This window comes from Hemiscyllium ocellatum, chromosome 19 (genome assembly GCF_020745735.1).
Source record: "Hemiscyllium ocellatum isolate sHemOce1 chromosome 19, sHemOce1.pat.X.cur, whole genome shotgun sequence".
NCBI lineage: Eukaryota > Metazoa > Chordata > Chondrichthyes > Orectolobiformes > Hemiscylliidae > Hemiscyllium > Hemiscyllium ocellatum.
The window spans coordinates 67970265-67996833 of record NC_083419.1 but is presented as its reverse complement, the minus strand read 5'-3'; the positions used below and the strand labels follow the sequence as shown (position 1 = coordinate 67996833).

Sequence of the window (26569 nt, the reverse complement as noted above, 5' to 3'; positions counted from 1 at the left end):
ATTTCCCCATGTTTCAATTGTTCTTTGGTTACTCTTGGCTCAGCCAATGGCAGCCAAAGTAGCCATTTTGAACACTGGCCACTGAGAAGGGAAGTGTGACATGTTAGTTCTGACTTACCCTGTCGAGCCTGGGTAAACAGGAAGCTCACCCCCAGCTCCGTGTGAAGTATTGACACTATGTGTGTGCTCCTCAGGGAATCAGGCCTCAAACTGGCCTAATCTCCAGGCCTACATGAGAGGTAGTTCAGTAGGGGGGGTGTAGCTTAGAATCTCTCCCCTCTCACCTCTGCAAGGTCAAACCCGAAAGGGATCAGCTGATCTCTGTAATTAACTGAAGGCCTGCAGTATTTCAGTCCAGTTGGCCCCGATCACAGACAGGTACAGTATGGGCTAGGTGACTATTTCAGTTAATTTTAACACAACAGTGTGTCACATCCAGCTGACAGCCAAACAGAACGGTTCCTGTGTTTATTTCAGGCAGTTCACGGAGGTGGTGCATGAGCTGTACCTGCCGGCGGAGGAGAAAACCAAACAGCACTCGGTGCTGGCTGATTATTTCAAGGGAACGTGGAGTCATGGCACCAGGAAGAGCATCACACTTCCACTCCTGAAGGAGACTCTGGTTGCAGACAGGAAGGTACAGTTTACCCAGGCTATGCTTCTCTGCCTCAATTGTCCAACAATCCACTACTCACTGAGTTCACAGTCCACCATGTGAAAGACACAAGTCAGGGATGGAATATTCTCCACTTGCCTGGATGGGTGCAGCTCCAACAACACTCAAAAAGCTTGACACCATCTAGGACAAAGCAGTCCCCACTTAATTGGCCACAAGCATTGATTCCCTCCACCACTCAGTGTGTACCACCTACAAGATGCACTGCAGAAATTCACCAAAGATCCTCAGACAGCACCTTCCAAACCCACACACCACTTCCACCTAAAATGACAAGGGCAGGAGATAAAATGGGAATGCCACCACCTACGAGTTATGCTCCAAGCCACTCATCATCCTGAGTTGGAAATGGCCCGCTGTTCCTTCATTGCCGTTGGATCAAAATCCTGGAACTCCTCCCCATACAGCATTGTGGTCGAACCTACAGCAGTTCAAGAAGGCAGCTCACCACCAGCTTCTCCTGGGAATTTAGAGATGGGTAATAAATGCTGGCCCTGCCAGCAATGCCCATGCTTTAAATACAATTTACAAATATTTTGATCAGCTGTGTTCGAGATATGGTTAAACCGCACAGGAGTTCAAAAAGAAGCGACTACAGGGAGGGATGTGAGATGATTAGGTTGTGTGAGTGAAGCCACTACCAAATGATCTGAGGTCTTCAATAGTGAGTCAGAATCATATAGCACAGAAACAAACCCTTCAGCCCAACATGTCCGTGCAAGCAGGCATCCCAATGTGATCTAGTCCCATTTGCCAATATTTGGTCCATAACTATCTAAACTCTTCCTGTTCATATACCCATCTAGATGCCTTTTAAATGTTAAAATTGTACCCACCTCCTCTGGAAGCTCATTCCATATATGAACCACCCTCTGCATGAAAACAAATTACCCCTCAGGTCCTTTTTAAGTCTTTCCCCTCTCAACGTAAACCTATGCCTTCCAGTTTTAGACTCCCCTACAATATGAAAAAAGACTTTGGCTATTTACCCTATCCATGCCTTTCATGATTTTATAAACCTCTACATGGTCACCCCTCAGCCTCCGACGCTGCAGGGAAAACAGCCCCAGCCTATTCAGCCCTCCCTATAACTCAAATCCTCCAACCCCGGCAACATCCTTGAAAACCTTTTCTGCATCTTCTCAAATTTAACAACATACTTCCTATAGAAGGGCTCCCAGAATTGAACGCAGTATCCTAAAGGTGCCCTCACCAATATCCTGTACAGCTGCAACATGACATCCCAACTTCTATACTCAATGTACTGACCAATGTAAGCAAGCGTACCAAACACCATCGTCACTACTCGGGTACCCGTGACTCCACTTTCAAACAACTGTGTACCCACGCCCCTAGGTTTCTTTGTTCAGCAACACTCCCCAGTGCCCTACTATTACTGTGTAAGTCCTGACCTGGTTTGCCTTACCAAAATGCAACACCTCACAGCTATCTAAATTAAACTCCATCTGCCACTCCTCAGCCCACTGGCCCATCTGATCAAGGTCCCCCCAGAATGACAAATAGCTCATAATAACAATAGCTACTAGCCCATGGCCAGAGGGGTAGCTAGCAAGAATGGTCCACAGCTAAGTGATTGCACTGCCACCTCGGACTCAGCGTGTGATAGACACTTCTCAAACCTCTGTTGCTTTGCCTATTGGAAATCAGCTTGGATTGGAACATTCATAGATCCTGGTCCCTTTGCGAACCTCCCTCAGGAGTCAGGGTTCTAGCAGAATCCAATGATTGTGAATCGAACCTTTTTGTTTCGGCCTAGGTCTCTGCTCAGCCACTGAGATTTGGTGACGATGTCCTGAACTTGCGGAAACTGAGCGAACTACCGCACCATCTGCTGAATGGGGGACGCATTGAGGAGCTGAAACAGGAGGTTCTTGGTAAGGAAGAGCTTTGAACCTCATTCTAAGGAGGATGATCATAATCTGAGATCCTCTGAGTGGACTGCTTAGTGATCTAAACATATGTCGGCTATTTTGGGACACTGTGTGTATATTGTATTCAGGACATATCTGGGCACTGAGTGGAGATATTGGCAGAACGATCTTGAAGCCTCTGATTATGAACCATTGAGCTGATGTGACTGTCAGTGACTGCGACCCTGAGAGATGACCAATTAACATCCAATATACTGTCAGCCATAACTCAGTCATCATGGGTTCAATCCCCAGTCCAGAAACATGAGGACATTGTTAATAGTGCAGCACTGAGGGAATGCAGCTCTGTACGGGATGCTGAATTTTAGCAAAGACATTAAATCAAATCTGTCATCTCAGAGGCATCAAAATCCCCAGGGACTATTTCAAGAAAACCATGGAAGTTTTTCAATAGTCTGGTTAATCTTTAACCCCCAATGATCCATCATTATAATGGAAATTTGACATAATGTCAAATTATGTCAATGTACAATACCCAGTATGCCAGGATATCCTAGTTGTATGTCATATTGCTGTCTGTGGGAACTTGCTATGCCCAAAATAGCTGTTGTGTTTCCTACAAAGTAACTGCATTTTGAAAGTACTTCATTGACTGTATAGAGTGTCCCACGATCCATACATGTGCATATACACACACACAGACATGTGTGTACCTACCAGGTATAAATTATTCAATCCCTACAGTGTGGATAAAGGCCATTCAGCCGCTTGAGTCCACACCCACCCTCTGAGGAGCATCCCACCTAGACCCACACCCTACCCTATCATCCTGCATTTCTCATGGCTAACCCACCTAAGCCGCACACCCCTGGACACAATAGGCAATTTAGCATGACCAATCCATCTAATCTTTACATCTTTGGATTGTGGGAGGAAACTGGAGCACAAGAAGGAAATCCACGCGGACATGGGGAGAATGTGCAAACTCTACGCAGACAGTTACCCGAGGCTGGAATCAAACACAGGTCCCGTGGCGCCATGAGGCAGCAATGCTAACCATTGAGCCACCATGTCACCCCTTAAAAGTTGTGTTTACTACTTTAGAAAAGGCTAAAGATTGAAGGTTTTTAGGAGCTGGTCAGAATTCTCACTCAGGGAACGGGCAAAATGGACAAAACTGATGGAGTTTGAGAAAACATTCCCTTCAGGTTAAAAGAACCATTCCCTGTTGTTGAACTCAGGACCGCTCTTGTGTTCTCCTGTGTCTAGCTCAGTGCTACAGTTGTATTTGAGAGGTAACTAACACAAGAACCTTTGAGTTCTTTGCTTTGATACGGGCCTTGTTATTTACTTAACAGTCCTTGCTTGGTAAATGTCTCAGGTCTACCAATCAACACTGCTTCACAAACTGCAGTTTTCATTTGTCTCTCCCTCTCAACAGAATGCCATTTCCCCTTCTGAGTTAATGTCTGGATCAACAACAGTACCACACATTCTCCCACAGGATATATTGAGGCCTAACAGAGCCATGAGCTCTCAGCACTGTATTAACATCTTGGGCTCTTTGGAATTTTTAGGGAACATGGAATGGATAGTTTGCAAAGTACAAGCCTCAGGAATGAAAGGTTTGCTGGAGGATTTTTACGCCTGCACCAAGCAAGTCGATTGTCCTGAGGTGCAGCTTGTTCAGGATGCACTTTTACTCATCTGGCCGACAGTGGACTTCATGGAGAATGGAATAGGTAAGAGCCACTGCTGATAGTGGAGTGGCTGGCCACTGTCTTGCAGAACGGGAAGAGTTCACATATCCTTGGAGGCTTCTTACTGCATTGGTGAATGAATTAGTTAACACAGCATTGGAAAATGAGTGAGTTATTCCTGCTGGAATGAAATAGTTTAGCATCACTTTTGAAAATAGACTAGGTTAACATTCACTGTGAGAATGGACTGAGTTAATATTCACTGTGAGAATAGACTAGGTTAATGTTCACTGTGAGAATGGACTGGGTTAATGTTCATTGTCAGATGAGACACTAGATCAGGTGAATGTTAACTGAGAGAATGTATTGGGTTAACATTCACTGAGATACTAGACTAGGTTAATGTTCACTATGAAAATGGACTGGGTTAACCCTTCCTTGAAGAATGGTGTGTATTATTACTCCTTAGAGATCAGTGTACTCATCACTGACTCAGAATGGAATAGGTTAATACTCCCTTAGAAAATAGAACGGGTTAATACTGGTTTCAGAAATATTTGCTGTCAATCCTTCAGAGAATGGAATGGGTTAGCACGGCTGTGATTTAATACTTGTGGTTTGACAAAACCAAATTGGTCATGATAAACATTCACTTGAAATAGAGCTGGTGGCCAGTACCTCGTACTTAGATGGTTAGCCATTCTGAAAGAGCGTCCTGTGTAACGTTCAATGCCAGTGTCTTGTATTTTCTTTGTAGACCAGAGTGTCCTTTACACTGAGATGTTGGCTCGCCTCCATTTCTTCAAGGGTTCTTACCCAATGATTGACAAACTGTGCCAGCAATGTGAAAGATGGTGTGCTGCATGTCCCAACCCAATCTTCACTCCTCTGTGTGGCTTCTTTCAGCCTCCTGGGGGACCACTAAGGACAACATTGACTGGCTTCAGCAAAGGTACACTCCACATGTTCCCTTTTCAGTTACACCTTAAAGCATCTGAATTTCTTAGCTGACACAAAATGACACAGAGCTCTACAGCTTTTCACTGTTGGAAGTATGATAGACTTACCGAAAGACAAACTAAGACACTTCTTAAATGTGTTACAATTAATGCACCAATTAATTATTTCAGGGTCGGATCATTTATGATCTCAAACGTGAAGATAAATCCTGCCTTAAAGCAATTGAAAAATGTGCCCCAAAATATTCCTTAAATTAATTCGCTTTGTTATTTCATCATGTTACATTCACAATTTAAGTTCCCTTATAAAATTAATTTTCATAAAAGTAACCTTTCAGGAACCAACACAACCGAGTATAACTTCTGAAACAAAAAGAGAAATTGTTGTAAAAGCTTAGCAGGTCTGGCAGCATCTGTGGACAGACATCAGGGTCGCGTGACCCTTCCTCAAAAGCAATTTCTATTTTTGCATCTGTTACAGCATCTGCAGTTCTTTCAGTTTTTATGGGCCATAATTTCTTTCTTATTTCCTGTAAAATGAATTTCCAGATATTTAATGCATGTGAAAATGAGTTTCTCTTCAAAAATGAACATTATGGGTGTTTGGTCCTCCACCTGTACAATATTGAAAATCACTGAAAATAACAAAAAGGACTACAGGGTTTTGACCTTTACATTGGGTGTACACTTGTCAGCTTCTTACTGAATTCAGTGTTTTTGGGATAAAGTGTTGAAAGTATGCTCGAGCTGTTTATCAAGCAAATAAAACAATTCCTGAAAGATCACGTCGTCAGGATTATCCAGCTATCCCTGTTGGGGTGAAAGTGTACGATTCCTGCCAAGGGTGGACCCTGGTTAGGGTGGATTGAGTCAATATCTACGTTGGCTACCTGCCAACGTTCTTTCAGCAAATGCCACTCAGAAATCAATACATTTATCTCAGTTCCTGAATGGTTCCTGTGCTGAAAGGTTGGGGTTTTCATCAGAAGAGGGTATTGTGAGTTGATGTGAATGAGGAAGGGTCACATTTAAGGTTTCCTGTTGAAACAATTGAACTCTTCAATCAGTTCACAAATAGCTCAATGGAATTTCCTTTTTATCCCTCTCATTTTTCATTTTTGTCCAATTTCTGAACTTTTGCCACTCCTGGAGCCATAGGGAGAGGTTGAATAGGTTGGGGCTGTTTTCCATGGAGTATCAGAGGCTGAGGAGTCATCTTATAGAAGTTTATCAAATCATGAGAGGCATGGATAGAGTGTATAGTCAAGGTCTTTTCCCTGGGGTGGGGGAGCCCAAAACTAGGGGGCATATTTTTAAGGTGAGAGCAAAATGATTTAAAAAGAACGTGAGGGGCAATTTTTTCACACAGAGAGTGGTTCATGTGTAAAATAAACTGCCAGATGAATTGATAAATGCAGGTACAGTTACAGTATTAAACAAACATTTGGACAGGTATATGAATAATAAGGGGGAGAGGTATAGGAACCAAACACAGGACTAATATTAGTTTGGGAAATTTGGTCAGCATGTCAGAGTTGGACCGAAGGGTCTGTTTCCATGCTGTATGTCTCAGTGAATGTTATTCCTCAGTAATTCCTTTTAGTCAAGTGACAGCTTATTTCTCTTCCTAGCTTCAGGGGAGATCTTCATTACTGCTCCGAGAACTCTCAAAAGATCAAAAGCTGGGAAGAACTAAAAATATGTTAAGGTCAAGTGTCAAGTGCAGATTCGTTGAAGTCAAGTTTGTCTTTGAAAAGGCCAACTTCAGGGGAGATCGTCATTAACTGCTCATGAAGGGGATCTGATAGCTCATCTCTAATTTACTGTAGCATCTCATTAATGTAGCCATTAACTTGCTTCTGTCCACAGGGGTGACTGCAATGGAGCTAAGTACTGACTGCACACTGCTGGTGGCAGCTTCACTGGATGGAATGATGATCGTATGGAACCTGCAGGATATCGAAGTGATTCACACGCTGACGGGCCATTCTGGTGAGGCAAAACTTTAGCGTGATATAAAGCCAAATATGAGTTAACAGCCCCCAGTGGAAAGTGAACAATGCATTCTGTGTAGAGAAAATGGAAAGGTCACCTTTGGAGATTGCAGCTGGTTGTCGATGGGCCATTTTTGAAATTGAATCATAGAGCCATACAGCGTGGAAACAAACTCTTTGGTTCAACTCATCAGTTCTGACCAGATATCCCAATCTGACCCAATCCCATTTGTCAGCATTTGGCCCATGTCCCTCTAAACCCTTCTTAATCATATACCCATCCAAATGTACTTTTAAATGTTGAAATTGTACACACCTTCACTGCTTCCTCAGGCAGCTCATTCCATACATGACCTCCCTCAGTGTGAAAAAAGTTGCCTTTTTTAAATCTTTCCTCTCTTACTTTAAACCTCTGCCCTCTAGTTCTGGACTCCCCAGCTGTGGGGAAATGACCCTGGCTATTCACTCTATCCATGTCGCTCATCATTTTATAAACCTTTATAAGGTTACTCTTCAGCTTCCAATGCTCCAGGGAAAATAGTCCAAGCCTCTCCAACCTCTCCTTATAACTCAACCCCCCCGCCCCCCTCCCCCCAGTCCTGGTAACATTCTTGTAAATCTTTTCTGATGAAAGGCTTTTGCCCAAAACGGCGATTTTACTGCTACTCGGATGCTGCCTGAACTGCTGTGTTTTTCCAGCACCACTGATCCAGAATCTGGTTTCCAGCATCTGCAGTCATTGTTTTTACCTACTGATACTCAGTAGCAGCACTGTATACCATCTACAAGATGCACTGCAGGAATTCACCAAAGTTCCATAGACAGCACCACCATCCATAGACAGCACCAGGGTGGCACGGTGGCACAGCAGTTAGCACTGCTGCCTCACAGCGCCAGGGACCTGGGTTCAATTCCCGCCTCAGGCGACTGACTGTGTGGAGTTTGCACGTTCTCCCCGTGTCTGCATGGGTTTCCTCCGGGTGCTCCGGTTTCCTCCCATAGTCCAAAGATGTGCGGGTCAGGTGAATTGGCCATGCTAAATTGCCCGTAGTGTTAGGTAAGGGGTATATGTAGGGGTATGGGTGGGTTGCGCTTCAGCGGTCGGTGTGGACTTGTTGGGCCGAAGGGCCTGTTTCCACACTGTAAGTAATCTAATCTAATCAAACCCAAGACCGGATAGATAAGGGGAGCAGATACATGGAATACCATGCAGGTTCCCCTCCAAGCTACTCACCATCCTGACTTGGAAATACATCACTATTCTTTCACTGTTGCTGGGTCAAAAGTCCTAGAATTCTTTCTTAACAGCGCAGTGGGTCTGCCTAGAGCACATGGACTGCAACAGTCTAAGAAAGCAGCTCACCACCACCTTCTCAAGGACAACTACGAATGGGCAATAAATGCTGGGATAGTCTGACATCCCATGAAACAAATGGAAAAACATAATTGTGGGATATCACGACAAACCTGGAAATTCAGGATCCGTCTTGATGGATCTGTCCCTGCTAATCATTTTGTTTTGTTATTTGTCATAGCCGAAGTAAAGTGCATCAAGGTGATTCACAACAAGGCTCAAGCTGTGTCTGGATCCTTTGACCATACACTGCGCCTGTGGAATCTATTGACCGGGAAAGAGATCTATTCCATCCCAGAGGATCACTCCGGCTATGAACACTTTGCACTGCTCCATGTGGACGAAGCTACTGACGTGATCTACTCAGTCTCAGGCCCCCAGGTAGAAGAACACTATGATCCCTAATTGTAAATGAGATCCTTGTGCTCGGCAGTACAATTCCAAAAGGGAACTTAGACGGATTTTCCCTCAAAAAGCATTTGATTTTCAAGAATCTACTCATACAGTGTGAGGAGCTCAGCGTGCCACTGGTGCAAATGATAGGGACGTTCCAATCAGACTCAGGATCCTAGGTTTGTGAGGTGACCCCCACCAATACAGCATTATTTATTATTCTTAAAAACCTGACAGGAAACAGCAGAAAGACGTGTGAGCATGTGCATGTTGTCAGATAGTGGGTGAGTGCTAGTTAGGCCTGAGGCAAGGACTCGTCCTCTCTGACTTAACCATCCGAGCGAGTTTTGAGAAGATTGAGGTTGAGGTTTTGGATGTAGGTTTGCTCGCTGAGCTGGATGGTTCATTTCCAGACATTTTGTCACCCTACTAGATAACATCTTCAGTGGGCCTCAGATGAAGCACTGTTGATAATTCCTGCTTTCTATTTATATTTTCGGGTTTCTTTGGGTTGGTGATGTCATTTCCAGTGGTGAAGTCACTTCCTGTTCCTTTTCTCAGGGGGTGTTAGATGGGGCCTAACTCAATGTGTTTGTTGATAGACATCCTAATTTAGGAACACTGGTGTCTGTACTCTTTTATTCCAGAATACACTACTCACCATCTTTGGACTTTTTTCAGAAATACTGCCTCCATTTTCAGCTTCCCATCCTAATATTGGAGAATGGTTATCCTTCTCATAAACCCTATCATCTCAGAATGCCTCTAGAAAAAGGTATCCCTTCAGGGGAAGTGATGGCCTTGTGGTATTGTTGCTGGAATTATTAATCCAGAGACCCAGATTCAAGTCCTGCTATAACAAATGGTGGAATTTGATTTCAATAAGGAATCTGGAATTAAAAGTCTAATAATGACCATGAAGCCATTGTTAATCCATAGAATACCACAGAATGGGAGCAGTCCACACTGACTCTCTGAAGAGCATCCACCCAGATACAATCCCCTGTCCCCATAACCCTGTATTTTTCACTATGGCCAATCCACCTGATCTGCATTGAGGCTGGAAACCCACGCAGACACAAGGAAAATGTGCAAACTCTACACAGACAGTTGTCTGAGGCTATGAGGTGAGCTGTGAGGCAACAGTGCTAACCACTGAGCCACTGTGCAGCCCTATTGTTGGGAAATGCATCTGATTCACTAATGTCCTTTAGGGAAGGAAATCAATCATCCTTACCAGGTCTGGCCTACATATAACTCCAGACCTACAGCAATGTAATTGATTCTAAACTGCCCTATGGACAATTAGGGACGGGCAATAAATGCTGGCCTATTCAGAGATGTCCACATCCCATGACTGAATTTTTAAAAATTCTAATACAATATATTATGTTGAATTTATTGAATATGGGAACTAATGGAGGTCATTCAAACTCTTCTGCCATTTAATTAGATTATGACCGATGAATTTTAAGTCTACTAATCAACCCCTGTTCTAAATTCAGTTACATCCTTAGCCTACAAAATGAGCAGGATGTCTTTAGTGCTGTACATTAAGATCAAAGAAGAGGACTGAGGCTTATTCCTAATGGGGCTATTTTATTGAATAATCTCTGTTGACCCACAAGGAGCACAGACAGGGAATCGGAGTATGCATACAATTTTGTCCTTTTATTGAAGGGAAAATGTAACTGCATTGAAGGCAGTTCAGAGGAGGTTCACCAGGATGATCCCTGGTGTGGCAGGATTGTCTTATAGGCAAAGGTCAAACAGTGTGGGACTTGACTCACTGGAGTTTAGTTGATTGAGAGATGATCCCATTGAAACATTTAAGGGGCTTGGCAGGGTAAATGCTGAGCTGATGTTTCCTGTCATGGCAAAGTCAAGGATCAGAGGGCATTGTCTCAGAATAAGAAGGCACCAATTTAAAACTGAGATGAGGAGGAATTTCGTCCCTCAGAGGATTGAGAGTCTTTGCTACAGATGATTGGGGAGGCAAAGTCCTTGTGTGTATTTAAGGCTGAAATAGATAGATTGTTAGTTAGTGGTGGAATCAAGCATTATGGGGAAAGGGCAGGAAAGTGGATGTGAGGAATGTCAGATCAGCCATGATTTTATCGAATGGCGGAGCAGGTTCAAGTGGCTGAATGGCCTACTCCTGTTCCTCTTCCTTATGATTTGAGCCATGGTTAAGTTTAAGGAAGAGATAGACTGATCTTTAATTCGTAACAGATTAAAGGGTTATGGAGATGGGGCAGGAAAATGGAGTTGAAATCAACCATGATCATATTAAGTGGCAAGCAGACTTTAGGTTAGATTATTTACAGTGTGGAAACAGCCCAACAAGTCCACACCGACCCATTCCCCTACATTTACCCCTTCATCTAACACTATGGACAATTTAGCATGCCCAATTCACCTATCCTGCACATCTTTTGGAATGTGAGAGGAAACACAGGGAGAACATACAAACTCCATACAGTCAGTGCCTAAGGTGGGAATTGAACCCAGGTCTCTAGCACTGTGAGGTAGCAGTGCTAACCACTGTGCCATCATGCTGCCCATAAACTTGAGGGGCTGAATGGCCTCCTCCAGCCCCCATGTCTTATTTTCTGATGAATGTGGATGTATTCCCCTCAAGATGGCATGGGAGTCAGATCCAAGCCCATAGCACCAGGCCCCATTTCATTTGAAACCTTGTGAGAAGAAAACTGGTAGATGAAAGTCAATCACAGTATAAGTACCAGGAGGAGGCGCTGTTTCACATGACTCCATCCCCAGATGGGGTTTCTCAAAACTGTCCAAAAATTGGAAGAGAAGTTGTTTCACTTTGATGTTAGGCATTGCCAAGTTTGTCTTCAATCTCTGGCAGGACAAATGGGAAAATAATTGCGCTGGGGGAATCAGATTGTTGTGTAAAGTAAGAGATTCCCTTGCTTGTCCAGATTCTAACAGTACTTACGGTCCATCTTATGATCTTTCTTGCTTTCAGATAAAGGCTTGGCACCTGAAAAACGGACAGCCTCTGTTCCACTTATCCGGTGGCACCCTGGACCACACCACATGTACAGCAGTGCTCGGATCCCACAGCTCGCTACTCACCATGTCTTTTGGGGGCACATTGTGTGTGTGGGATGAAATCCAGGGCACTCTACAGAACACTTACCATCTCACCGGCCTAAGTCTCTCCACCCCGACCTGCATTCTTTCAATCAGAAGCCAAGACAAAGTCGCGGTGGGATTCAACGATGGCTTTGTGGCAATGGTATGGAATGTTCAGGTTCGAGGTGCAGAAAGTGCCTTTGAACTTCTTATGGGCAATCTCCAGTCTACATTTCTGGGAAAAGTTTTCCGGGAAAAGCTGTTGCTGGCCCAGGATCAGCTCACAACCGAGTTGTTGCATGGAATGACAGATAAGCTTGAGATTACATTTGTTTGCTCTGAATTTAATCTGCGCTGTTCAATTTCTTGGAGCTATTCTTTCTGTCTCAATTAACATATATGTAGCAGATTTTTACCTGTACAGCTGATGTAACTCAGGCGTGAGGAATTTACAAAGGGTGCTGCAACTCCTTAAAGGGCTATAGCATCTATTTAAGCAGCACTGTGAAAGCTTGAAGCAAGCTCAATGACTTGCTACTCAACGTGAAGCCTATTCTGGGAATAACCCTTATTCCAGGGAAATTCCAGCCTCAGGCGACTGTCTGTGTGAAGTTTGCATGTTCTCCCTGTGTCTGCGTGGGTTTCCTCCAGGTGCTCCAGTTTCCTCCCACAATCCAAAGATGTTCAGGTCAGGTCGATTAGCCATGGGAAATTGTCCTGTAGCTTCCAGGAGTGGATTAGCTATGGCCACAGAGTCAGAGAATGGTAGAGTCCTACAGCACATACACAGACCCTTTGGCCCAAACTGGTCCATGCTGACCAAAATGTCCATCCACACTAACCCTATTTCCCTGCACTTGGCCTGTATCCTTCTAAACATTTCCTATCTGTATTTTTGTCCAAATGCCTTTTAAATGTTATTACTGTACCCTCCTCAACCACTTCCGCTGGCAGCTCATTCCATATCTGTACTACCCTTTATGTAGAAAAGTTGCCCCTCAGGTGCCCTTTTATTCTTTCCCCTCTAACCTTAAACTGATGCCCTCTGGTCCTCGATTTCCAACCCTGGGAAAAAGACTGAGTGCATTCACCCTATCCATGCTTCTCATGGTCTCATACACCTCTATAAGATTCCCTCAGTCTCCTATGCCCTAAAGAAAAATGTCCTAGCTTTTCAAACCTTTCCCTATAACCTAGAACCTTGAGTCCTGGCAACATCAAAGTAAATTTCTTCTGTACTCTTTTCAGTTTAATAAAATCCTTCCTATAGCAAGATGACCAAAACTGACCACAATACTCCAAGTGCAGCCTCACCAACATCCTATATAACTGCAACACAACTTCCTAATTTGTATATTCAGTGCCCTGACTGATGAAGGCCAGTGTGCCAAAAGCCTTCTTCACTGCCCTGTCTACCTGTTACTTCACTTTCAGAGAACCATGAACCTGAACTCCAAGGTCCCTCTGCTCCACTACACTCCTTAAGGCCCTACCATTCACCAGGAAACTCCTACCTCGGTTTGACTTTCCAAAATACAAGACCTCACACTTATTTATATTAAACTCCATTTGCCATTTCTCAGCCCACTTCCCCAGCTGATCAAAGTCCTGCTGCAATTTCTGATAACCTTCCTCGCTGTCCATGATGCTGCCTATTTTACTATCATCAGCAAACTTACTAATCATGCCTTGAACATTCTCATCAAAATCATTGATACAGATAACAAACAGTAATGAGTCCAACACCAACTCCTGAGGCACTCTGCTAGTCACAGGCCTCCAGTCCAACAAGCATCCTTCCACTATTACCCTCTGCTTCTTACCATCAAGCCAATTGAATATCCAATTTGTCAGCTCCCTCAGCTTCCATCTAACCTCCCAGAGAAGCCTACCAGATGGAACTTCATCGAAGGCCTTACTGAAATCCATATAGACCTCATCGACTACCCTGCCATCTTTAACCTTCCAGGTCACTCCATCAAAGAATGCTGACAAATTTGTGAGGCATGATCTCCCATGCACAAAGTTATGTTGACTATTCCTAACCAAACCCTGTTCCCAAATGCATGTATATCTTATCTCTCAGAATCTTCTCAAGTAACTTAACCCACCACAGATGTTAAGCTTACTGGTCTATAATTCCCAGGCTTTTCTTTGCAGCCTTTCCTGAATAACGGCACAACATTCGCTACCCTCCAGGTTTCTAGGACCTCATCGCGACTAATGATGATGCAAAAATGTCAGCCAGGGCCCCCTGCAATTTCTCTCTCATTGTTTGCAGTGATCTTGGATATATCTGGTCAGGACCAGGAGATTTATCTACTTTTATATACTCTCAGACATCCAACACCTTCTCTTCTGTGATATGGACTGTCCCCAAGATATGACCACTAACTTCCCCAAGTTCCCAAATCCTTATGTCTTTCTCCATGGCCAATACAGTTGAGAAATATTCATTGAGGACTTTGGTTCTACACATACATGCCCTTGAGGAGTCCTATTCTCTCTCTTGTTATTCTTTTTCCTTTAATATACTTAAAGAACCTCTCTGGATTCACCCTAATTTTCTCAGCCAAAGCTATCTCATGCCTCTTTTCGGCCTCCTGATTACCCCCTTCAGTAAAGTCCTGCATCCCCTATACACCTCCAGGAATTCCTTTGATCCCAGCTGTCTGTACCTGAGCCATACATCCATCTTTTTCCTGGTCAAAGCCTCAATACCTCTTGTTATCCAGGGTTCCCTATTCCTGTCAACCTTGTCTTTCACCCTCACAGGAAATTATAGACCTTGAACTCCAGCCTTCTCAGTTTTAAAGGCCTCCCACTTACCAGAGGTCTCCTTGCCTGCAAACAAATGACTCCAATCAACCTCTAGGTTCCTGTCGAATTTCATTTGAAATTCGCCTTGACCCAATTTAGAACTTGAACCTGTGGACCAGTTTTGTCCTTCTCCATAACTATAACATAAAATTAATAGAACTATGGTCACTGGTCCCAAAGTGCTCCCCCAATGTCACCTCAGTCACCTGTCCTGCCCTATTTCCCAAGAGTAGATTGAATTTTGCTCCTTCCTAAGTAGGCCCTCTCTATACTACTTGAGGAAACTTTCCTGAATGCATTTAACAAATTCCACCCCATCTAAGCCCTTAACGCTATGGCAGTCCCAGCCTATGTTCGGAAAATTAAAATCCCCAACTATGATAGCCCTATTGCTCCTGTAGGTTTCCCCAATCTCCCCGCACATTTGTTCCTCTAATTCCCGTTGACCGATTGTACAATCCCAATAACATCACTATCCCTTTCTTATTTCTTAGGTGCACTCACAAAGCCTCATGGATGATCCTTCAGTTATTTCATCTCTGATTACTTCTATGATACTGACCTTCTTCAAAAATGCAACTCTCCCTCCTCTCTTTCCACCATCTCTGATCCGCCTAAAGCACCTGCACTGTGACACATTAAGCTGCTAGTCCTGTCCCTCCCTTAGCAATATTTCTGTAATTGCTATAATATCCTAGTCCCATGTACCTATCAGCCTTACCTGTAAGTCCTCTTGCATCAAAATAAATCCAACAGGCATTCCTTTACTATTTTCCATGTTCCAGCCTGACCTTTACTATTTCTGATTACTGTATCACCTTCCAGCTCCGCACTTGCCTCCCTGCTGTTGACAAATCCCACCCCCCTGCCAACCTGCTTTGAACCCTCCCTTGTAGCACTAGTAAACCTGTCCATGAAGATATTGTTCCCCCTCCAGTTCAGGTGCAATCTGTCCCTCTTGAATAGGGGGACTCAGAAAAGATCCCAATGATCTAAAAATCTGAATCCCTGCCTCCTTCACCAATTCTTTAGCCACTCAGTTATCCGCCATATCTTCCTGTTCTTACCTTCACTAGCACATGGCACCGGAAGTAATCTGGAGATTACCACCGATGAGGTTGTGGCTTTTAATTTTCTTCCTAGCTCTGTATAATCATTCTGCAAGACCTCATCCCTATTTCTATCTATGCCATTTGTGCCAACGTGTACAGTGACTTCTAGTTGCTCACCCTCCCCCTTGAGAATGTTCTGTAGCTACTCCGAGACATCCTAGACCCAGGCACCTGGGAGGCAACACACCATCTTGGATTCCCATTTGCCAGCACAGAATCTCCTGTCTGTCCACCTCACTCTCGAGTCTCCTATCACTAAGATCCTGTTGGCTTTTACCCTTTCGTGCTGTGCCCCAGTGCCAGTCATAGTACCACTGACCTGGCTACTGCTGCTTTCCCCTGAATGGTCATCACCTCTCCCAATAGTATACTTGTTTTTGAGGGGAATGGCCACAGGCGACACCTGCACTCTCTGCCTGCTCCTTTTGCTTTTCCTGGTGGTCACCCAACTACACTCTGCCTCCACCTTAGGTGTGACCACCTCACGAAAACCGATCTCTGTGGGGTTACAGGTATAGGGTAGGAAGCTGGGTGGGATGCTCTTCGAAGGGTTGGTGCGGACTCTAAGGACTGAATGGCCTCTTTCCATGCTGTAGAGATTCTGTGAAACCAGCCAGTAGTTCCTTCATGCACAAGAAAGATTGTTACACCACAAGGGACCTACTGAGCTGACAATATTAATGAGTCAAATGACCTTTCTTGGTTATGTTGACATTGTAATTTCACAGACCATACCTTATAAGATTTCCAGATTGACTGAGAATATCATGGATTCATTTCTAAGAATTTCCCCTTTTCTTTTCCACAGGTATCTCTAGATGGGAGCTGCGTCACAGCAAGGGTCAATTGTCCAATCACATTCTTGCTTGCTTCAAAAGATGAAAAGTGTCTTTTGGCAGGTACTGACCATATCAGAAATCTCAAAAGACAGTTTTGTTTTTAAAAATATACATTTTTACACAGTCACTGAGACCAGCTTTCAATTCCTAATGTATTCATTGAATTTAAATTCCACCAGTAGCAGGACTTGAACTCATATTCTCCTGGACATTCATGTATGCCTATGAATTCTGAGTCTGATGACATTAGCACTTTAACCATAACCATCCTCAAATTTTCCATCCCAAACACTCTCTAGAAACAGGGCGAAAGTGAGGACTGCACATACTGGCAATCAGAGTCGAAAGTGTGGTGCTGGAAAAGCACAGCAGGTCAGGTAGTATCTGAGGAGCAGGAGAGGCGATGTTTCGGGCATAAGCTCTTCATAATGAAGGGCTGATGAAGGGCTTATGCCCAAAATGTCAATTCTCCTGCTTCTCGGATGCTGCCTGACTTGCTGTACTTTTCCAGCACCACAAACTTGACTCTCTGTAAAACATCCATGAATATGGTCAGGCTAAAATGCGCTCAGGAGATGAATACTGTTCAACAATTGATGAGGCATGTTCAGCAGCTTTCACACTCTCCTTGACAGAATACAAGAAAATAGCAGAACTGTGTATCGTATTCCTGCTCCAATCTCTCTCTCTCTCTCTCTCTTTCTCTCCCTCTCTCTCTGTAACTCCCCCTCTCACACCCCCAATCACCATGTCTATCACCACAGCCTCACAGGATTCCACCCTCAGGTGATTGTCTGTGTGGAGCTTGCATATTCTTACTGTGACTCCATAGGTTTCCTCCGGGTGCTCCAGTTTCCTCCCAAAGTCCAAAGATCTGTCGGTTAGGTGGGATTGGACATGCTAAATTGCCCCATAGTGCACAGAGTTAACCATGGGAAATGCAGGGTTACAGGGACAGGGTGGAGGTGCAGATCTGGGTGGGATGGTTGTCAGAAGATCCACATGGACTCGATGAGCTGAATGGCCTGCTTCCACGCTGTAAGGATTCTATGATTGCAAACTCCCTTCTCCCTGCACTGTTACAGTAATACTACTGATTTCGATCCATCCCTGCCCTTCAACATCTCAAGGGGGCACTGGCTGTGCAAATCATTCCTGGCATCCCCTTTAGTAAAAGATACTAAAGGAGAACGAACACTATGATACTTACAGTAAGAATGAAAGATCCAAACATCACAACTAGATGCCTTTTTTTGCATGATAGCTTTAGCATGATATTGATATATTTTAGTTGAAAATGCGTTGCTGGTAAAAGCACAGCAGGTCAGGCAGCATCCAAGGAATAGGAAATTCGACGTTTCGGGCATAAGCCCTTCATCCAAATAGGAAATTCGACGTTTCGGGCATAAGCCCTGAAAGGCTAGATAAGTGCTTTAACAAAACTGATTTGCTCAAGCTTTCCTTTATTTTGATATCAATATAACAAATTTCCATCTGTTTTCCTCAACCATTTACCAACAGAAGCTTTCCTATTGCTGAGAATATAAGAACAAGGAGCAAGAAGAGACCATTCAGCCCCTCGAGCCTGCTCCGCCATTTAATATAATCATGGCTGAATGTATCTCAGTCTCAACTCCACTTTTCAGCTGCTTTCCATAACCTCTCAACCCATTACTAATTAACAGTCTGTCTATCTCCTCCTTACATTTACTCAATGCCCTCACTTTTGGGGAATGAATTCCAAAAATTCGCAACCCTCCAAGAGAAATAATTTCTTTGTATCTCTGTTTTAAGTCTGCCGTGCCTTATCCTAAACTATGACCTCTTCTTCTAGATTGTCCCAGATGAGGAAACATCCTCTCGATGTCTAATTAGTCCATCGCCTTTAGCATCTCCATCACATCTCCTCTCACCTTCTAAACTGTAGAGAGTAGAGGCCGAAACTGTTTAGTCTCTCTTCATAAGACAAACCTTTCATCGCTGGAATCAATCTAGTGAACCTCCTCTGAACTGCCTCCAATAAAACTACATCCCTCCTCAGGTAAGGGAACCAAAATTGTAGGCAGTACTCCAGGTGCAGTCTCACTATTGCCTTGCACAGTTGCAGCAATATTTCCCTGCTTTAATACTCTATTCCTTTAAAGATAAATGCCAAAATTCTATTTAACTACCTGCTGTCCCTGCATACTAGCTTTCTGCAATCATATACAACAACATAAAACCATCCTGCACTGAAGCACACTGAAGTTTCTTTCCATTTAAATAATAAGTTGCCTTTCTATTCTTCTGACTAAAATGGATAACCTCACTCATCCACATTTAACTACATCTGCCCATTAAATTTTAGCTCATCCACCTATATCCATATCCATTTCTTATGTCTTCATTGCAACTTACTTCCCACCTATTTGAAGTCAACAAGTTTCTGAAGGGGGAGCGTGAGTAGCTAAAAGTCATGGTACACATTGACACCAATGACATAGCTAGCAAAAGATCTGAGGATCTAAGAAGTAATGTCAGGGAGTTAGGTTGGAAGCTAAAAAGCACATCGAGTAGAGCAGTAATCTCAGAATTACTACTGATGCCACGTGCTAGTGAAGAGAGGAACAGGGAGCAAGTGCAGCTAGACACGTGACTACAGCGTTTGTGCAGGAGGGTGAACTTCAGATACTTATATCATTGAACTACCTTCTGGGGAAGGTGGGACCTGTACATGAAGGACAGGTTGCACTTAAACTGGAGGGGCACCAATCTCCTGGGCAGGAGATTTGCTTGAGCATTTCAGGAGGGTTTAAACTAGTTTGGCAGGGGGATGGGAACCAGAGCTACAGATCAGAGGAGAAGGTAGTTGTTGAATGGGCAGAAATAGAATGCAGAGAGTCTGTCAGGATGGGTTGATATGGCAAAGGGATGGGTTTAATTGTATCTGTTTCAATACAAGGAGTGTCAGGAATAAGAGTGATGAACTTAGAGCATGGGTCAGTACTTGGATCTACAATATTGTGGCCATAATGGAGACATGGATTTCACAGGGGCAGGAATGGTTGCTGGATGTTCCAGGGATTAGAAATTTAAAAAAAAATAGGAAGGGAGTAGGATTGCTAATTAGAGTACAACACAGCTGCAGAAAAGGAGGTTGTTGAGGAGGGTTTCTGTACTGAGTCAGTATGGGTAGACATAGTAACAGGAAAGCAGCAGTCACTTTATTGGGAGTTTTCTATAGACCCCTCAATGGCAGCCGAGAGACGGAAAAACAGATTAGACAGCAGATCTTGGAAAGGTGCAGATGTAACTGAGTTGTTGTGATGGGTGACTTCAACTTCCCCAATATTGATTGGAACTTCCTTAGTGCAGATGATTTGGATGGAGCCGATTTTGTCAGGTATGTCAAGGAAGGATTCTTGACTCAATATATGGATAGACTGACTGGGGGGGAGGCCATATTGGATTTGGTGGTCAGCAACAAGCCAGGCCAGGTGTCAGATCTCTCGATGAAAGAGCATTTCGGTGACAACTGCCTCACCTTTACCATAGCCATAGAGAGGGATCAGAACAGACAGTATGGGAAGATATGTAATTGGGGGAACGGAAACTATACTGGTATTACTCAGGAGCTGTGGAAACAATTGTTCTACCGGAAATGCACAACGGAAATGTGGAGGCTGTTTAAGGAGCACTTGTTGAGAGTGTTGGATAACTTTGTCCCACTGAGACAGGAAAGGAATGGTAAGGTGAAGGAGCCTTGGAAGACAAGAGAAGACAAGCTTCTCATCAAGAGGAAGAAGAAAGCTTACTTAAGGTTAAAGAAGCAAGGCTCTGGCACAGCTTTAGAGGATTACAGGGTAGCTAGGAAAGAACTCAAAATGGACTGAGAGAGCTAGGAGGGGGTAGAGAAAAGCATTGGTGGGAAGGATTAGGGAAAACTGAAAGGCATTCTATAAATCCATGAGGAATAAGATCAGAGAGAGGGTAGGGCTGATTAGGGATAGTGGAGGGGATGTGTGCCTGGAATCTGAAGAGGTAGGGGAGGCCCTAAATGAGTTTTTTTGCTTCAGTATTAACTAGAGAGAGGGACCTCATTGACAGTGAGAGCATCGTGGATCAGGTTAATAGGCTTGAACAGATTGATGTTAAAAAAGCAGATGTGCAGGAAATTCTGGGAAGCATCAAGATAGATTAGTCCCCAGATATATCCAAAGTTACTACAGGAAGCGAGGAATGAGATTGCTGCACCTCTGGTGATGACCTTTGCATCCTCACTCTCCTCAGGAGTAATACCAGATGATTGGAGGGAGGCAAATGTTGCTCCTTTGTTCAAGAAAGGGAATAGAGAAATTCCTGGGAATTACAGACCAGTCAGTCTTACATCTGTGGATGGCAAGGTATTGGAAAGGATTCTGTGAGATAGGAGTTGTGACCATTTGGGCAAACATAGTTTGATTAAAGATAATCAACGTAGCTTTGTGAGGGGCAGGTCATGCCTCACAAACCTTATTGAGTTCTTTGAGGAGATGATGAGACATGTTGATCAAGTTTGAGCAGTGGAAGTGCTGTGTATGGATTTTCAGTTAAGCATTTGATAAGGTCCCTCATGGTAAGCTCATTCAGAAAGTTAGGAGATCGGGGGTACAGGAGAGTTTGGCTGTCTGGATACAGAATTAGCTGGCTGAAAGGACACAGCGAGTGGTAGTGGTTGAAAAGCATTCCTCCTGGAAGTTGGTGACTAGTGGTGGACCACAGGGATTTGTTCTTGGACCACTGTTCTTTGTAATTTTTATAAATGACTTGGATGAAGAAGTGGAAGGTTGGGTTAGTACTTTTGCCGCTGACACAAAGTTCGGTGGTGTTGTAGAGTGTTGAGGGCTATTGCAGGCTGCAACAAGACATTGACAGGATGGAGAGCTGGGCAGAGAAGTGGCAGATGGAATTCAACTTGGAAGGTTGAATTTGAATGCAGATTACTGGGTAAAAGGCAGGATTCATGGCAGTGTGGAGGAACAGTGGGATCTTGGGGTCTATCTTCGAGTAAAAAATGAGGTCTGCAGATGCTGGAGATCACAGCTGAAAATGTGTTGCTGGTCAAAGCACAGCAGGTCAGGCAGCATCTCAGGAATAGAGAATTCGACGTTTCGAGCATAAGCCCTTCATCAGGAATAAGAGAGAGCAGCCAAGCAGGCTAAGATAAAAGGTAGGGAGGAGGGACTAGGGGGAGGGGCGATGGAGGTGGGATAGGTGGAAGGAGGTCAAGGTGAGGGTGATCGGCCGGAGTGGGGTGGGGGCGGAGAGGTCAGGAAGAGGATTGCAGGTTAGGAGGGCGGTGCTGAGTTGAGGGAACCGACTGAGACAAGGTGGGGGGAGGGGAAATGAGGAAACTGGAGAAATCTGAATTCATACCTTGTGGTTGGAGGGTTCCCAGGCGGAAGATGAGGCGCTCCTCCTCCAGCCGTCGTGTTGTTATGTTCTGCCGGTGGAGGAGTCCAAGGACCTGCATGTCCTCGGTGGAGTGGGAGGGAGAGTTAAAGTGTTGAGCCACGGGGTGATTGGGTTGGTTGGTTCGGGCGGCCCGGAGGTGTTCTCTGAAGCGTTCCGCAAGTAAGCGGCCTGTCTCACCAATATAGAGTGCACCACATCGGGTGCAGCGGATGCAATAGATGATGTGTGTGGAGGTACAGGTGAACTTGTGGCGGATATGGAAGGATCCCTTGGGGCCTTGGAGGGAAGTGAGTGTGGAGGTGTGGGCGCAAGTTTTACATTTCCTGCGGTTGCAGGGGAAGGTGCCGGGGGTGGAGGTTGGGTTGGTGGGGGGTGTGGATCTGACGAGGGAGTCACGAAGGGAGTGGTCCTTGCGGAACGCTGATAGGGGAGGGGAGGGAAATATATCCTTGGTGGTGGGGTCCGTTTGGAGGTGGCGGAAATGGCGGCGGATGATACGTTGTATGCGGAGGTTGGTGGGGTGGTAGGTGAGATCCAGCATCTGCAGACCTCATTTTTTACTCGAAGATTTTAACCTACTGCGAATCCTCTTACAAGGATGCCTTCCTTGAAGAAGCTCTCTTCCTCCCTCTACAAGGATTTCAGTGAGTCCCTCTCTCACTGCACTTAGCCGGCTTGGCTCTCTCTCTCTTATTCCTGATGAAGGGCTTATGCTCGAAACGTCGAATTCTCTATTCCTGAGATGCTGCCTAACCTGCTGTGCTTTGACCAGCAACACATTTGCAGCTGTGATCTCCAGCATCTGCAGACCTCATTTTTTACTCGAAGATTTTAACCTACTGCGAATCCTCTTACAAGGATGCCTTCCTTGAAGAAGCTCTCTTCCTCCCTCTACAAGGATTTCAGTGAGTCCCTCTCTCACTGCACTTAGCCGGCTTGGCTCTCTCTCTCTTATTCCTGATGAAGGGCTTATGCTCGAAACGTCGAATTCTCTATTCCTGAGATGCTGCCTAACCTGCTGTGCTTTGACCAGCAACACATTTGCAGCTGTGATCTCCAGCATCTGCAGACCTCATTTTTTACTCGAAGATTTTAACCTACTGCGAATCCTCTTACAAGGATGCCTTCCTTGAAGAAGCTCTCTTCCTCCCTCTACAAGGATTTCAGTGAGTCCCTCTCTCACTGCACTTAGCCGGCTTGGCTCTCTCTCTCTTATTCCTGATGAAGGGCTTATGCTCGAAACGTCGAATTCTCTATTCCTGAGATGCTGCCTAACCTGCTGTGCTTTGACCAGCAACACATTTGCAGCTGTGATCTCCAGCATCTGCAGACCTCATTTTTTACTCGAAGATTTTAACCTACTGCGAATCCTCTTACAAGGATGCCTTCCTTGAAGAAGCTCTCTTCCTCCCTCTACAAGGATTTCAGTGAGTCCCTCTCTCACTGCACTTAGCCGGCTTGGCTCTCTCTCTCTTATTCCTGATGAAGGGCTTATGCTCGAAACGTCGAATTCTCTATTCCTGAGATGCTGCCTAACCTGCTGTGCTTTGACCAGCAACACATTTGCAGCTGTGATCTCCAGCATCTGCAGACCTCATTTTTTACTCGAAGATTTTAACCTACTGCGAATCCTCTTACAAGGATGCCTTCCTTGAAGAAGCTCTCTTCCTCCCTCTACAAGGATTTCAGTGAGTCCCTCTCTCACTGCACTTAGCCGGCTTGGCTCTCTCTCTCTTATTCCTGATGAAGGGCTTATGCTCGAAACGTCGAATTCTCTATTCCTGAGATGCTGCCTAACCTGCTGTGCTTTGACCAGCAACACATTTGCAGCTGTGATCTCCAGCATCTGCAGACCTCATTTTTTACTCGAAGATTTTAACCTACTGCGAATCCTCTTACAAGGATGCCTTCCTTGAAGAAGCTCTCTTCCTCCCTCTACAAGGATTTCAGTGAGTCCCTCTCTCACTGCACTTAGCCGGCTTGGCTCTCTCTCTCTTATTCCTGATGAAGGGCTTATGCTCGAAACGTCGAATTCTCTATTCCTGAGATGCTGCCTAACCTGCTGTGCTTTGACCAGCAACACATTTGCAGCTGTGATCTCCAGCATCTGCAGACCTCATTTTTTACTCGAAGATTTTAACCTACTGCGAATCCTCTTACAAGGATGCCTTCCTTGAAGAAGCTCTCTTCCTCCCTCTACAAGGATTTCAGTGAGTCCCTCTCTCACTGCACTTAGCCGGCTTGGCTCTCTCTCTCTTATTCCTGATGAAGGGCTTATGCTCGAAACGTCGAATTCTCTATTCCTGAGATGCTGCCTAACCTGCTGTGCTTTGACCAGCAACACATTTGCAGCTGTGATCTCCAGCATCTGCAGACCTCATTTTTTACTCGAAGATTTTAACCTACTGCGAATCCTCTTACAAGGATGCCTTCCTTGAAGAAGCTCTCTTCCTCCCTCTACAAGGATTTCAGTGAGTCCCTCTCTCACTGCACTTAGCCGGCTTGGCTCTCTCTCTCTTATTCCTGATGAAGGGCTTATGCTCGAAACGTCGAATTCTCTATTCCTGAGATGCTGCCTAACCTGCTGTGCTTTGACCAGCAACACATTTGCAGCTGTGATCTCCAGCATCTGCAGACCTCATTTTTTACTCGAAGATTTTAACCTACTGCGAATCCTCTTACAAGGATGCCTTCCTTGAAGAAGCTCTCTTCCTCCCTCTACAAGGATTTCAGTGAGTCCCTCTCTCACTGCACTTAGCCGGCTTGGCTCTCTCTCTCTTATTCCTGATGAAGGGCTTATGCTCGAAACGTCGAATTCTCTATTCCTGAGATGCTGCCTAACCTGCTGTGCTTTGACCAGCAACACATTTGCAGCTGTGATCTCCAGCATCTGCAGACCTCATTTTTTACTCGAAGATTTTAACCTACTGCGAATCCTCTTACAAGGATGCCTTCCTTGAAGAAGCTCTCTTCCTCCCTCTACAAGGATTTCAGTGAGTCCCTCTCTCACTGCACTTAGCCGGCTTGGCTCTCTCTCTCTTATTCCTGATGAAGGGCTTATGCTCGAAACGTCGAATTCTCTATTCCTGAGATGCTGCCTAACCTGCTGTGCTTTGACCAGCAACACATTTGCAGCTGTGATCTCCAGCATCTGCAGACCTCATTTTTTACTCGAAGATTTTAACCTACTGCGAATCCTCTTACAAGGATGCCTTCCTTGAAGAAGCTCTCTTCCTCCCTCTACAAGGATTTCAGTGAGTCCCTCTCTCACTGCACTTAGCCGGCTTGGCTCTCTCTCTCTTATTCCTGATGAAGGGCTTATGCTCGAAACGTCGAATTCTCTATTCCTGAGATGCTGCCTAACCTGCTGTGCTTTGACCAGCAACACATTTGCAGCTGTGATCTCCAGCATCTGCAGACCTCATATTTTACTCGAAGATTTTAACCTACTGCGAATCCTCTTACAAGGATGCCTTCCTTGAAGAAGCTCTCTTCCTCCCTCTACAAGGATTTCAGTGAGTCCCTCTCTCACTGCACTTAGCCGGCTTGGCTCTCTCTCTCTTATTCCTGATGAAGGGCTTATGCTCGAAACGTCGAATTCTCTATTCCTGAGATGCTGCCTAACCTGCTGTGCTTTGACCAGCAACACATTTGCAGCTGTGATCTCCAGCATCTGCAGACCTCATTTTTTACTCGAAGATTTTAACCTACTGCGAATCCTCTTACAAGGATGCCTTCCTTGAAGAAGCTCTCTTCCTCCCTCTACAAGGATTTCAGTGAGTCCCTCTCTCACTGCACTTAGCCGGCTTGGCTCTCTCTCTCTTATTCCTGATGAAGGGCTTATGCTCGAAACGTCGAATTCTCTATTCCTGAGATGCTGCCTAACCTGCTGTGCTTTGACCAGCAACACATTTGCAGCTGTGATCTCCAGCATCTGCAGACCTCATTTTTTACTCGAAGATTTTAACCTACTGCGAATCCTCTTACAAGGATGCCTTCCTTGAAGAAGCTCTCTTCCTCCCTCTACAAGGATTTCAGTGAGTCCCTCTCTCACTGCACTTAGCCGGCTTGGCTCTCTCTCTCTTATTCCTGATGAAGGGCTTATGCTCGAAACGTCGAATTCTCTATTCCTGAGATGCTGCCTAACCTGCTGTGCTTTGACCAGCAACACATTTGCAGCTGTGATCTCCAGCATCTGCAGACCTCATTTTTTACTCGAAGATTTTAACCTACTGCGAATCCTCTTACAAGGATGCCTTCCTTGAAGAAGCTCTCTTCCTCCCTCTACAAGGATT

The 26569-nt window shown here is 44.8% G+C and overlaps 1 protein-coding gene across 1 annotated transcript in view; it reads left to right on the top strand.

Moving 5' to 3' along the window:
• Positions 1-26569, top strand: part of nwd1 (NACHT and WD repeat domain containing 1) — an 84448-nt gene that overhangs the window by 22797 nt on the left and 35082 nt on the right. The window contains exons 6-13 of the mRNA XM_060839558.1: positions 478-637; positions 2454-2571; positions 4146-4310; positions 5026-5220; positions 7097-7219; positions 8757-8956; positions 11961-12233; positions 16811-16901. Coding sequence (XP_060695541.1) covers positions 478-637; positions 2454-2571; positions 4146-4310; positions 5026-5220; positions 7097-7219; positions 8757-8956; positions 11961-12233; positions 16811-16901 — 1325 coding nt within the window. The remainder of the gene's footprint in view (positions 1-477; positions 638-2453; positions 2572-4145; positions 4311-5025; positions 5221-7096; positions 7220-8756; positions 8957-11960; positions 12234-16810; positions 16902-26569) is intronic.